Here is a 13,245-nt window from a genome sequence, read left to right as displayed (position 1 = left end):
CAAGCACACGTCTGTTGATTGCTGTGAATATCTGAAACGCAATCATTAGCATTTGTTGCGTGTTGAAACCCCGCAGCCACCCCCTCGTTGGAAATAACTCACACAAGGACACGGATATTAGGTTTATGTTATTGGGCAAATTTGGGCCACAACTTTATTGAAATTACAGACTGTGAGCGGTATTTGGCTTAGGCATTGATTGGACCTGACTATATCTGACTCCTGCCCATTGTGCAGGAAGTCCAGTAAGGGTAAGCCACCGGTAGGGGGAGCCCTGTCGATGCGAACCAACTCAAGCTCCCCCTGGTGTTTCCGTCGGGGTCACGTCAAGGCCCTATCCCCCGGCCGGGCTTCAGACTAGACCTACACCCCCGGGTTCCTTTAACAGAATACCCTTAAGCATTGAGGGGCAGGTGATGGCCACACCTCCCCTCCCCACACACAAGGTCAAACAATGCCTAACCGCAACCTAACAAAGTTGTGACGATTGCTACGAGGTACGTGAAAACCAAGTGGCCAGTGCCAATTTGCCAAGTGGAAAAATTCCTACCAGGCCCACGGCAGCAAGAATACTTATAGCAAAGCACTGGAAGACGCAAGATCTACCCACTCTGGAAGAATGGCAGATGAAGTTGATTGACTGTATGGGACTGGCAGAAATGACCGGCAGAATCCGCGACCAGGGAGAAGAGTCGGCAGAAGAAGATTGGAAGAAATTTAAGGACTATTTACAGAAATATTGCAAAATTAATGAACTTTGAAAGATGCTGGATTGAATTTATGTGGTCTCTAGCTGTTATGATAAAAAGAACTGGGATAAATATTGTTTAAGTTATAAAATTTAAAAAAGTTGATTGGAAAATAAGGTGTTAGTTAAAAGGAATGTTAAGAGATTAGGATTTGCTGGATAATCAATTTGAACTAGAAAACAAGAAGGGGAGGTATGAGGAAGTCAAAGAAACATGTTATTGAAAATTGATATTGAAATTGATTTGTTTTTAATATTTTTTTTTCTTTTTTGTCTGTATAAAATTGAAAACTCGAATAAATATTTATTTAAAAAAAAAAAAATCCTACCAGGCCCCTCAGACAACCAAGGCGACCAACCAAAGTCCATAGCAAGGCAATTGCCTAACCTGCAAAATAGGGAGGGAGGGAGGGTGATTGAGGAAGTGAGCCAAAGAGGAAGTCCTCTGGCTCACTCCTCCATTTAAACAGCTCTGGCCACGCCCCCCAGCCAGCGGATTGGCTGGCCGGGCTCTGACGTGGCTGGGATCCCCCAGGCAACGGGGGACAAGGTGCCCTGCCCCCGGTGGGGAGTGGGTGGCCACGCGGTCCACCGCAACTCCTCCCCACTGGGAAGTGGAGCGGATTTAGAAGTTTAGGTCCAAATTTAAGTGCATAAAATATTTCCCATTGCGACCTGCTGCTTCTAATTATTTGATGGTGGGTGTTGGGCACTGCACATACAAAATTTGTAGGTTAATTATAAACAGTATAAGCACAAACCATTGTACATGTATGTACACATACTTTTCAGGGCCTCTTGCACTGAAAGGTAGAATGGTAGGTCGCCAACCAAGCACACTCAAGGGAGACTTGTCACAAGTGATGCTGTCATGAAAAAGCAGACAAAATTAGATGCAATGCTTTGGCATGAGCTTGATTTTCACAAAAATATTGTGAGAGTACCAAATGCACATTGCAGTGGTATGAATGTTCACCTTTGCTCTGAACATTCGCCAAGAAGTCAAGGCATTATATATTTTGCTCTGGTTCCAGTTCAGCTATGATAAAAGTTCACTTTTGGGATAGGACTATAAAGGTGCACTTCTGCCAACTTAGCAGTTCGAAAGCACACCAGTGCAAGTAGATAAATAGGTACCGCTGCGGCGGGAAGGTAAACAGCATTTCCGTGTGCTCTAGTTTCCGTCACGGTATCCCGTTGCACCAGAAGTGGTTTAGCCATGCTGGCCACATGACCCAGAAATCTGTCTGTAGACAAATGCTGGCTCTCCTGGCCTGAAAGCGAGATGAGCACCACAACGCCATAGTCGCCTTTGACTGGACTTAACCGTCCAGGGGTCTTTTACCATTACCTATCAAGGTGAAATAGCTGGTTCAGCATGATATATCTCATGATAAGCCACTATGATGCTGATTTGTAAAGAGGATGTGATAAGTTAACCATTCTTATTTTACTTATAGCTCAGGGCTTTTCCAGACAAATTGCTTTGCACTGGGACTGAGTAGTGACCACCAAATACCCGTATTTTTTGCTCTATAAGACGCACCAGACCACAAGACGCACCTAGTTTTTGGAGGAAAACAAGAAAAAAAATATTCTGAATCTCAGAAGCCAGAACAGCAAGAGGGATCACTGCGCAGTGAAAGCAGCAATCCCTCTTGCTGTTTTGGCTTCTGGGATAGCTGCGCAGCCTGCATTCGCTCCATAAGATGCACACACATTTCCCCTTACTTTTTAGGAGGGGAAAAAGTGAGTCTTATAGAGCAAAAAATATGGTAATTGTACAAGATTCAGATGCATCTCCAACAAGTGCATCTGTTAGTGCAGAGATGCATATTCCAACAGCCCTCAAGTTTGTAAGGTGGAATCTTGGGTACCTATCGGATGTTGCTATATATACTGTATTGTGCCCTTTAAGCACCAAAGCACTTTCTATTTTGTAATTTTGTTTATTTTCTTATGCAGATTGGAACAGAAATGGCATGGAGAATTGGTTTTGTTCTGTAATCTTTATATGCCATCTTTCAGCCAAAGCAAGATTGTGTCTGTGTGGCTGGAAAACGAAGGGGTAGCCAAGGGGAAATGGCACAATGTCCAAAGGAGGAGCATGAGATGGTGCCAAGCAATGAGACTGAAGTAATGTGGATGTAAGCGTTTGCTACAAGGTCCACGTTTTGAGGTGCTTCTGTACTTCAACGGTTGGGGGGGAAAGGGGAAATCCCACCATACAGAGGTACCTCGGGTTACAGACACCTCGAGTTACAAACACTTCAGCTTACAAACTCCGCTAACCCGGAAGTAGTACCTCGGGTTAAGAACTTTGTTTCAGAATGAGAACAGAAATCATGTGGCGGTGGCGCAGCAGCTGAGGGAGACCCCATTAGCTAAAGTGGTACCTCAGGTTAAGAACAGTTTCACGTTAAGAACGGACCTCCAGAACAAATTAAGTTCATAGCCCGAGGTACCACTGTACTTGGTATGGCTTTTCTCACCATTGCAGAGCTGTGATTGGAAAATGCCCACCTGTCCACTAACTGGGCAGGAATATATTAATTAAATGTGTCTTTTGTAATTCTGTTTAAAATGACCAAACTTATTTATAGTAAACACCATCTTTTCTTAGCACCGTGACTCAGACCTAGTGAATGTTAATATGTACCAAATGAGAATAAACCCCATGGATGAAGGTCCAAATGAATAAAGGTCAGTGAAGAAAGAGATCATTTATTTAGTATTTACTGTGCTTGAGTCACTGGGCTAAGAAAAGATTATGTATGCTACAAATAAGTTTGGCATTTAACAAAATTAAGCTACAAATGACTCTCTAAACAGATTGTTGTCCTGTTGACTCATGTCTTATAGGATATTAATTGATCATATATATGAGCCTGTCCACATCAGATTATTATTTCTCTGTTAATCCATTTGCCCTGCATTTGAATTAGGCCAAAGTAGTCCACACCTACATATATTTGAATTTGTATATAAGGAGAAACGTCATTCTTCCCCATTCATACCCGTAGATGTTCCCTTTTGTGTTTGTCCCTGCCTTCTCATTTGTTGATTCTATTATGCCAATTTTCTTGGGAGAAAAGTGATGGCAAACCTAGACAGCATCTTAAAAAGCAGAGACATCACCTTGCCAACAAAGGTCTGTATAGTTAAAGCTATGGTTTTCCCAGTGGTGCTGTATGGAAGTGAGAGTTGGACCATAAAGAAGGCTGATCGCTGAAGAATTGATGCTTTTGAATTATGGTGCTGGAGGAGATTCTTGAGAGTCCACTGTATTATTATTACTTATCCATTCTGCAGAAAATCAGTAGTGAAGAGGGGAAATCAGGCAAAAAGAGATAATGGCAGTGTACTGCAAACACCATTGCTCAGAGAGCACCAGGCGTTCCACCACCATGTGGGAAATGTCAACACTTGCCTCGTATTGTGACTTTTCTCATAAGCAGTTATCTGCTGCACAAGGAAGCATTGCAGCAAGTGCATACATCTGCATAAGTCAAGTGCTATCTTGGGAATGTGATCCCCACTTGTAAAACCTGATTCGGACAGAGCAATAAAGTTAAAAAGAAATGTCGCATCTTTAGGTTCCTTAAATGTCACAGCGATTTTCGTAAGTGCATCTTGGCAGAGGCAAGCTCACATCATTAGCTCCTTCCCTAGTTGCTTTTGGCTCCCCCCCCCTTCCTTTCCTCCTTTTGGTTTGTTCCGCATGGCCTGACTTGACAGGACAACAAATAGACCTTCCATCCGCTCACATTTATTAGTGGATTTTACCATCTGAGATCAAGGGGGTGGGGCGGGAGAAGGCTCATCACAAGGTCTTCAAAGTCCACATCTGTGGATTTTACTGCCTCCCTTTTAAAACAAAGGCAACTAACGAAACACTTAGGAAGTTTACGGAGAAGGTCTCATTATAATAATTTGACATTTCAGATGGAGGTCATTTGCCGTTGGCATAAACAGTTTTCAAACATGTATGGAGCACTCCTAAGGCGACGCGAGCAACTTCCATGGGAGATCTCTTGATTTTGGCGATTTTGGCACAGGGAAGGGAAACTTACATGTGAGAACGAGTGTCTGCAGCCAATATGAAATTGTACCATCTTTTGACACAGCCTCTCTCCTAACCTTCAGGCAGGCAGCATCAGCATGAGGTCACAGAGACTGAATGAGGTCATAGTGCCAGACTCTCTCTCTCTCCCGCCCCCTTCAGTCAAGCCAGGATCAGCCTGAGGTCACAATTGCCAGTCTTACTCCTGTAGGCCAGAAACAGCAAGGCTTCACCTTTCAGTATGTGCCACACAGGCTTTGAGAAAGACTAGTTGAGTGCCAAGTCCCTGTGTGATGGAAGAGTTTGTTTTGCTGGGCAGGTTGGGTCCCCAATTGTTTTCTTTTTCTTTTTCCCTGCCAGCAAACGGTTAATGAACGGCCTCTGATTGGCTGGGGTTCCAGGAGAGGGAGTTGAAAAGGAGAGGATTTGGAGAGACAGTTTGGAGTAGGTTGGGACTGAGGTTGGGAGATAGGTAGGGAGATGGGGAGTGAGGGGAGAGAGAGTTGGTTCTGCGTAAAAACATCCACTCTGAGGAATATAACACAAGCTAGAGAAAGGAGTCTCTGAGCTTAGTGTGAAGGACTGTGTGTGGTGTCCTGTAAGAGTAATTGGGCCAGGAATTAACTGGGAGTCTGAGATTGAGCCAGGAGAAGTAGAAGCTGTAAAGAGACAGTCTACTTAGGACTCATTCCAGTCAGGAGGGGAGAGATTTTTCTATGACAAGAGAAGACTCCCAAACCAGTGATCCCTTGGGTCTGTTACCTGGAGTATCTCAGGAGTAGGGTTGTCTAAGAGGGGTGTGTAACTGACAGCAAGTACCACCTTGTTCAAGAACCAAAGTATTAAGCGGCAACAGCTGTGCAACATATACAAAAGCAGTGGAGTGAAATAACATTATAATCTGAATTATCCTATGTTTTACCCACTCCTGTCATAAAATTCCTTTGTTAAATAAAATCTTTATTGTTTATTTGATCAAATCCTGCCTGAGACTCCAAATTATTACGTTTTCCCTCACACAAGTCCCCCACAAGACAATCTGACGTAGTTTGTGGGAATTTGAGGAAGTGTTCTGTGATGTGGGTGCATGATATCTAAGTGAGGACGGGCCCAACGGCGCCAGGGCAAAAAGTGTCGTTGCTCCATCGCACCCTGTGATCAAAAATAACTGAGGAGAACTGATGGGCTTGCCTCAGTTTATTCTCCAGGGGCAGGACCCAAGCAAGGGCCATTGGCTGGTGGGGCCTGACCCCCACTGGGGAATCCCCAGACCCAGGCCTGCCTGATGTATGCCAATCTGCAGGTCAACTGGCAGGGCTCCTGAGCTGGCTGTTGGATCACTGACTAGGCCCGTGACCAGGCCACAATGCTGGCTGACCATTCAAGTTTCAAGTTTTCAAGTTTTATTGCGGCAAAAGCCAGTAACACTAAACACCACAAGATCAAACAAAAAGAGATCAACAACAACATCAGAAAAGAAAAAAAAAAAGATTACACAAGGGAACTTCGCAGTGTGTCATTCAACAGAAGAGATTTACGCTTCTTGATTACTAAAGTGCAAAATTTGGCCACCTCATATGATATTGAGCTTGAGGAATCTTCCAGAAGGTATTTTCGTAGAATTTCGGGGGAGGATTCCAAATAATGTTGTAGGGGTATAAATTTTGATAAAAGCGGCAAAATAAGTTGAACTCATTCTTCACTATAAAATTTGCAAAATAGAAGGATGTGTGTGACAGATTCTACCTTATTAGACATACAGGGGCAGAGACGCGCATGCATTGGTACCCGCGTGAATTTGCCGTACAGCACTGCTGAGGGCATTGTCTCAAAGCGGGCTCTAGAGAAAGCCCATCTATAAGCTTCGTTAGTGATGTTAGTTAAGTAAGAGGCAGCTGCAAAATTAGGCCAAGCTTTTAAGCATCTATACGTCTCCAGGAGTAGGGCGACTTCTTGTTGTAATTTGACATCGTAAAGTCTCTGAGTGATAATTGCTTTTGCCTTGTTCGGAGTTTCAATAAAAAGATTTTCAGGGTTTAGGCCAATTTGTTTGATCTTATTAGTTATTTGCATAAGCCAAGGAGGATAGGGAGCTGCGGCCAGGAAGCAAGGTAACAGTCCCTTAGGATTGTAATGGATTTTCGCTGGCTGACCATTTAAGGTAAGCGGACATAGCAACAGGTGGGGAAGGGGGTAGAGGCCAACCTTATCTGACACCCCAGATCTAGGGAGGCTTTGCTTGTAGTATGTGCCGGCTTAAAGGAGAGAGAGGGAGCAATTACTCCAAGCCTCACACATGGTGGGAACCACTTCAGCAATGGTGTTATTGTTGTTTGTTATTGTTGTTGTTGTTATACTTCCCTTCATCCAAGGATCACAGAGCAGTTTACAATATAAAAACACCAAAATACGTAACATAGTAACAAACAGAAACAGTAACCCCCTCACCCATGGGCGTAGCCAAGCGGCGACAGGGGGGAAGTCGCCCCCCCCAAATACTCAAAAATTACTGAAAAGCATTTAAAATACTCAATTCACTGGGGTTCTGTTCCCCCACAGCAGAAGCCTGCCCGCACCCTAACAAAAGCCTGCCCTCCATAATGTCTTCTTTGGGGAAAGTTTTTACCCGTCATCTCCTCCAAAAAGTTCAACAACTTTTTTGGGGGCCCCTAACAAAATTCCTGTGCGCTCACCACACATACAGAGATGCTCTGGTTATCTCCCACTTGGACTACTGCAATGTGGGGCTTTGTTCTATGTGGGGCTACCTTTGAAGGTGACACAGAAATTGCAATTAATCCAGAATGCGGCAGCTAGACTGGTGACTGGGAGTGGCCGCCGGGACCACATAACACCGGTCCTGACAGATCTGCATTGGCTCCCAGTACATTTCTGAGCACAATTCAAAGTGTTGCTGCTGACCTTTAAAGCCCTAAACGGCCTCGGTCCTGTATACCTGAAGAAGCGTCTCCACCCCCATCGTTCAGCCCGGACACTGAGATCTAGCGCCAAGGGCCTTCTGGCAGTTCCCTCATTGCGAGAAGTGAGGTTACATGGAACCAGACAGAGGGCCTTCTCGGCAGTGGTGCCTGCCCTGTGGAATGCCCTCCCATCAGATGTCAAGGAAATAAGCAGCTATCTTATTTTTAAAAAAAACTTCTGAAGGCAGCCCTGTTTAGGGAAGTTTTTAATATTTAATGCTGTATTGTTTTTAACACTCGATTGGGAGCTGCCCAGAGTGGCTGGGGAAACTCAGCCAGATGGGTAGGGTATAAATAATAATAATAGTCCATGGATTCTTTAATTAGCCAAAGGCCTGGGAGAAGAGGAATGTTTTTGCCTGGCGCTTAGAGACATGTAATGAAGGCACCGGGCAAGCATCTTTGGGGAGAGCGTACCACAAGCAGGGAGCCACCGCGGAAACTGCTAAACAGAAATTGCTGCCGAACATGGTTTCTATGCAATGTCTTTATGGTGCTTTGAAAAACGGAGCTGTAAAAAGAAGCAAAGACATTTCAAGCAGCAGGAGGAGGTAATACCCAAAACTTACATACACCCACACCCGGCAGTGTCTCCTTGTCTCATAAATTATCCCAACAGGCTTCAGAGAAGACTGAACAGTGTCATACATTGTGAGCATATCCAATATAGGTTAAAAAAAAAAAGGTTTTTGATTTCAGAGACAAAAAACATTAAATTTACTGGTTCTGATGTCAAATATAGATGGAAAGGATTATAGGCATGCATATTTTTTCCACCCAGCTGAGGAAGGGAAATGAAATTGGCACATGATGCAATAAGAATGAAGCTCCCCTCTCCTCTGGAACATTTGGCTCCTAGAGTCTTTTAAAAAGCCTGGGGTCAGGAGTAGTGATGTTAAATTCTTGAGAATAATCTTTTGGAGAATATTCTCACCTCACATCACTAGTCCCACCTCATGATCCAAAAGATTTTTGTTGTTGTTTAGTCGTTTCGTTCTGTCTGACTCTTCGTGACTCCATGGACCAGAGCAAGCCAGGCACTCCTGTCTTCCACTGTCTCCCGCAGTTTAGTCAAACTCATGCTGGTAGCTTCGAGAACACTGTCCAACCATCTCGTCCTCTGTCCCCTTCATCTTTCCCAACATCAGGGTCTTTTCCAGGGAGTCTTCTCTTCTCATGAGGTGGCCAAAGTATTGGAGCCTCAGCTTCACAATCTGTCCTTCCAGTGAGCACTCAGGGCTGATTTCCTTCAGAATGGAGAGGTTTGATCTTCTTGCAGCCCATGGGACTCTCAAGAGTCTCCTCCAGCACCATAATTAAAAGGCATCAATTCTTCGGCGATCAGCCTTCTTTATGGTCCAGCTCTCACTTCCATACATCACTACTGGGAAAACCATAGCTTTAACTATATGGACCTTTGTTGGCAAGGTGATGTCTCTGCTTTTTAAGATACTGTCTTTAAAAATATTATTCTTGAGAATTTAACATCACTAGTCAGGAGTAGAAATGTTGACCCCCCCCCCCAACAGAGGCTACATCTTTCCACCTAAATGAAACTGCTGCATCCCAGCCTCATGGCAGGCAATTGTAAGAGAACCCTAAATCTATATCTGTAATTTGTTTTAGATAATACATTAACTAAAGAACATTAGGCACCAGATTTGAACACCATGTAAAATGATGCCATAAAGTTAATGGTATGCTCTTTTCTCTGTGGAAATTGTATTATACAGTACTTTTAAAAAAATAAAAATAAAAATCTATGGCCTTTTAAACTGGGGCAGGGGGTGTATTATTTTCGTTTGTTACTATGCTATATATTTTTGTGTTTTATGTTGTAAACTGCATGAGATCCTCAGATGAAGGGTGGTACAGAAATTTTAATAATAATATTAATAGTAGTAGTAGTAGTAGTAGTAGTAGTAAAAGGTAAAGGGACCCCTGACCATTAGGTCCAGTCGTGACCGACTCTGGGGTTGCTGCGCTCATCTCGCTTTATTGGCTGAGGGAGCCAGCGTACAGCTTCCGGGTCATGTGGCCAGCATGACTAAGCCATTTCTGGCGAACCAGAGCAGCGCACGGAAATGCCGTTTACCTTCCCACCAGAGCAGTACCTATTTATCTACTTGCACTTTGACGTGCTTTCGAACTGCTAGGTTGGCAGGAGCAGGGACCGAGCAACGGGAGCTCACCCCGTCATTGCGGGGATTTGAACCGCCGACCTTTTGATTGGCAAATCCTAGGCTCTGTGGTTTAACCCACAGCGCCACCTGCGTCCCTTTTTTTCATTTGTTACTATGCTATATATTTTTGTGTTTTATGTTGTAAACTGCGTGAGATCCTCAGATGAAGGGTGGTACAGAAATTTTAATAATAATATTAATAGTAGTAGTAGTAGTAGTAGTAGTAGTAAAAGGTAAAGGGACCCCTGACCATTAGGTCCAGTCGTGACCGACTCTGGGGTTGCTGCGCTCATCTCGCTTTATTGGCTGAGGGAGCCAGCGTACAGCTTCCGGGTCATGTGGCCAGCATGACTAAGCCATTTCTGGCGAACCAGAGCAGCGCACGGAAATGCCGTTTACCTTCCCACCAGAGCAGTACCTATTTATCTACTTGCACTTTGACGTGCTTTCGAACTGCTAGGTTGGCAGGAGCAGGGACCGAGCAACGGGAGCTCACCCCGTCATTGCGGGGATTTGAACCGCCGACCTTTTGATTGGCAAATCCTAGGCTCTGTGGTTTAACCCACAGCGCCACCTGCGTCCCTTTTTTTCATTTGTTACTATGCTATATATTTTTGTGTTTTATGTTGTAAACTGCGTGAGATCCTCAGATGAAGGGTGGTACAGAAATTTTAATAATAATATTATTAATAATAGTAGTAGTAATAATCGGCTAACTACTTTGTTGTTGTCTTTAACTGAATTCACAGCACTAGTCAGGAATTTTCTTTTGGACTTTTAAGAGCAACCGCCATATTCTGCAACTTTATCTAATCCAGATATGCTGATCAACAAACAGGAGACGACTCACTGAAATGTGTATCCTACCTCAGTTGTATTTCTCTTTTTCTAGGTACAATGTGTCAGCCCTTTCTACGTCGAATGCCAGTACTCAGTGAGATACTGTTTCATCTGTCTTCACTGCACTTGCAGCGGTGAGTAGCTAACAATGGCTTTCTTCAGTTCTACAAAGTGATCTTTTTCAGTCATCTGATGACAGAGCTCAATGTAGTTGACAGCCCTCTGTGTAGTTCAACGCTTGGTTGCGTCCTAGATCAATATACATCCAGGGAACTAGTCTTGCAGCCATGTTAGCAAGATGCTCACCAGATAGTGATGATCTGTACTGAAGGGTATGGCCTTGATGTTGTGAAGACTGTGCCTTTGCTTCTTCAAGTCCTCTACTGTCACCCACTTGTGCTTTGTAAGCAGCTGATCCTATCTCTGCATTAATTCTTAAGCCCTTTGTTTCCTGGCTTGCTAAGCCTGGTGGTCTTTACCCCTTTCCTTAAAGTGGGGTACATTGGTTGCTGGATGTGTGAATAGGTCTGAGACAAGGAAAAGAGATTGCTGAAGTAATGCTGATGTCACAACTGCTCTCTAAAGCAGAGGGAAACAATTATATTTCCCTGGCCATTTGGGGGGTGTTGTTGGGTGGGGAAAACACAACAGAGGGGCTCTGTACCCCGGATCTACCTTCTTCATCAGCTTTCCAAAGGCATTTGTCCTGGCAAAGCCGTTCAGGGAGAAGAAGGAAGGCCAGTGTGAAGTCATTTGTGGAGGTGTGGAATGATATTACAGAAGATGCTGTTCTTTTCATGGGGTACAACTTTAGTTCTAATTTTAAGTGACAGTCATTGTATAGCAAAAGAGCCAACGAAGTCTTAGTTTAGGTTTTGTGGTGGCTCTTTGAACACCAAGAGAAACATTTTCTGGCTTTCTGGTGAGTTCCCCAGGCAGAGGGGCAGTTACAGCCTCAGCTAAAACAACTATTCTTTGTTGGAAATGTTAACACATTTGTCTGAATATAAATCCCCCTTGTGAAAGCGAAGAAGGCCCCCCTCTTCTTTTGGACACACATTTGTAGCTTTTGTAGCTTTCAGAGCGAATCATCACTCTGCCTCCAAGGATCTCCCAGTGTGAATGTTGCTTTTCTTGCAGAGCGCTGCTTCTCGTTTGGTGGAAAGGACTCCAGAAGAGATTGCGCCCATATGCGCCTTTCTCCCCATTCTCATTAACTTTATAAAAACTCTCAAATTTAGACCATCTGTCCAGTGAATGTCTCTGAACTGCCCCAAGACGGGAGAAGCTGTCTTTGTCTTTTTGATATAAGTGGCCAGAAAACCAGAGCAAAGTAAATGTTTTCTTGTCAGACATGCTTCCCAGCCATGATGGATGAACTGTTATTTTTGATGTGACAAAGCATTCTGATGCTTAAGGGAGAACATGCCTCTTAGATATGCAGGCTTAAAAGCAAGTCAATAATAGTGCCAAGCGTTGCTGTGTGCAGGCAAGATGGAGAGGGGATACCATATGGTGCCCTGGGATTCGTGGAAAACCTGTTTATGCTATGATAATTCTCCTGCTTTTATTACAAAGGCACTGTAGGTATGGAGCATTCAGACCTGGCTTGAGATGTTCATATTCACATCATTAGTCAAAAGGTTATTGGAGACATTTCTTGTGTGAAGTCACAGAGGCATACTAGGTACCCTTGGACAGGAGCTGTATCACACCCCCCCCCCAAAAAAAGATCACTTTAACGCACAAGACTTGAGACTGGAGCTCATGTGGTACTGGGAAGGAAGAGCATAGCAGGCACATATGTTGGATTAATCACAGCTAAAGCAGAATGTGGCATTTGGATTTGGGCACTAGGAAAGAATATTGGGGGAGGATGTGAGGGAGGAGCTGCCCAGAGTGGCTGGGGCAACCCACTCAGATGGACGAGGCACAAACAATAAAACTATTATTATTGATGCTGTTGTTGTTGTTGTCAGTTTGCATTTTTTGGTACAGAAACTATTGATCTGATGTGCAGAGATCTTTCCTATTCTAATTAATTCAAGAGGGTTCTGGAAGCTTCTCTGTGTGAAAGAAACAAGCAGAAGGTTCATGATGTTTGGGTTATTCCTTCAGAGAAGCTGGCTTAAACTGGTTCTCTTATCTCTTCTGTCAAGGTCAGGCTCATGCTGACTGTAAAAGTAAGGCCAGAAGGAGCCTGGGATTCACTTTCTCTTTCTATCTCATTTCCTTCTGGTTTGGTGTTCTGTACACAGTATGCTATAGTGTTAGGGCTTAGACTTATTATAAGTTATTGCAAATTTAACTTAAGTCTGCTGCAACTGGATTTCTTATGGACAGTGCCAATCCTGAATGTATTGGATTTGTGACCGTGATGCTCATTTGCCTTCACTAGCATAAAGCTCTGCCGGATGAAATACAATTGCC

The 13,245-nt window shown here is 43.9% G+C and overlaps 1 protein-coding gene and 1 long non-coding RNA gene across 9 annotated transcripts in view; one reads left to right on the top strand and one right to left on the bottom strand.

Moving 5' to 3' along the window:
- Positions 1-13,245, bottom strand: part of LOC310759521 — an 856,102-nt gene that overhangs the window by 647,273 nt on the left and 195,584 nt on the right. The window lies entirely within an intron of this gene.
- Positions 4,992-13,245, top strand: part of LOC310759499 (uncharacterized protein) — a 402,944-nt gene continuing 394,690 nt past the window's right edge. For 2 of the 7 annotated variants that reach the window (XR_014546339.1, XR_014546341.1), the window contains exons 1-3: positions 4,992-5,130; positions 8,120-8,343; positions 10,868-10,949. Coding sequence is in view for 2 of the 7 variants with exons in the window: in XM_083606809.1 (XP_083462935.1) it covers positions 8,275-8,343; positions 10,868-10,949 (151 nt within the window). In the remaining 5 variants the exon portion in view is untranslated. Of the gene's footprint in view, positions 5,131-8,119; positions 8,344-10,867; positions 10,950-11,955; positions 12,056-13,245 lie in introns of those variants that run through there. The other 5 variants (XM_083606809.1, XM_083606808.1, XR_014546343.1 and 2 more) reach the window with 4 other exon arrangements.

This window comes from Podarcis filfolensis (genome assembly GCF_964270895.1).
Source record: "Podarcis filfolensis genome assembly, chromosome: 3".
In the NCBI taxonomy this organism is placed as follows: Eukaryota; Metazoa; Chordata; class Lepidosauria; order Squamata; family Lacertidae; genus Podarcis; species Podarcis filfolensis.
Note: the sequence above shows the minus strand (reverse complement) of the source record. Positions and strands in the feature narration are given on the sequence as shown.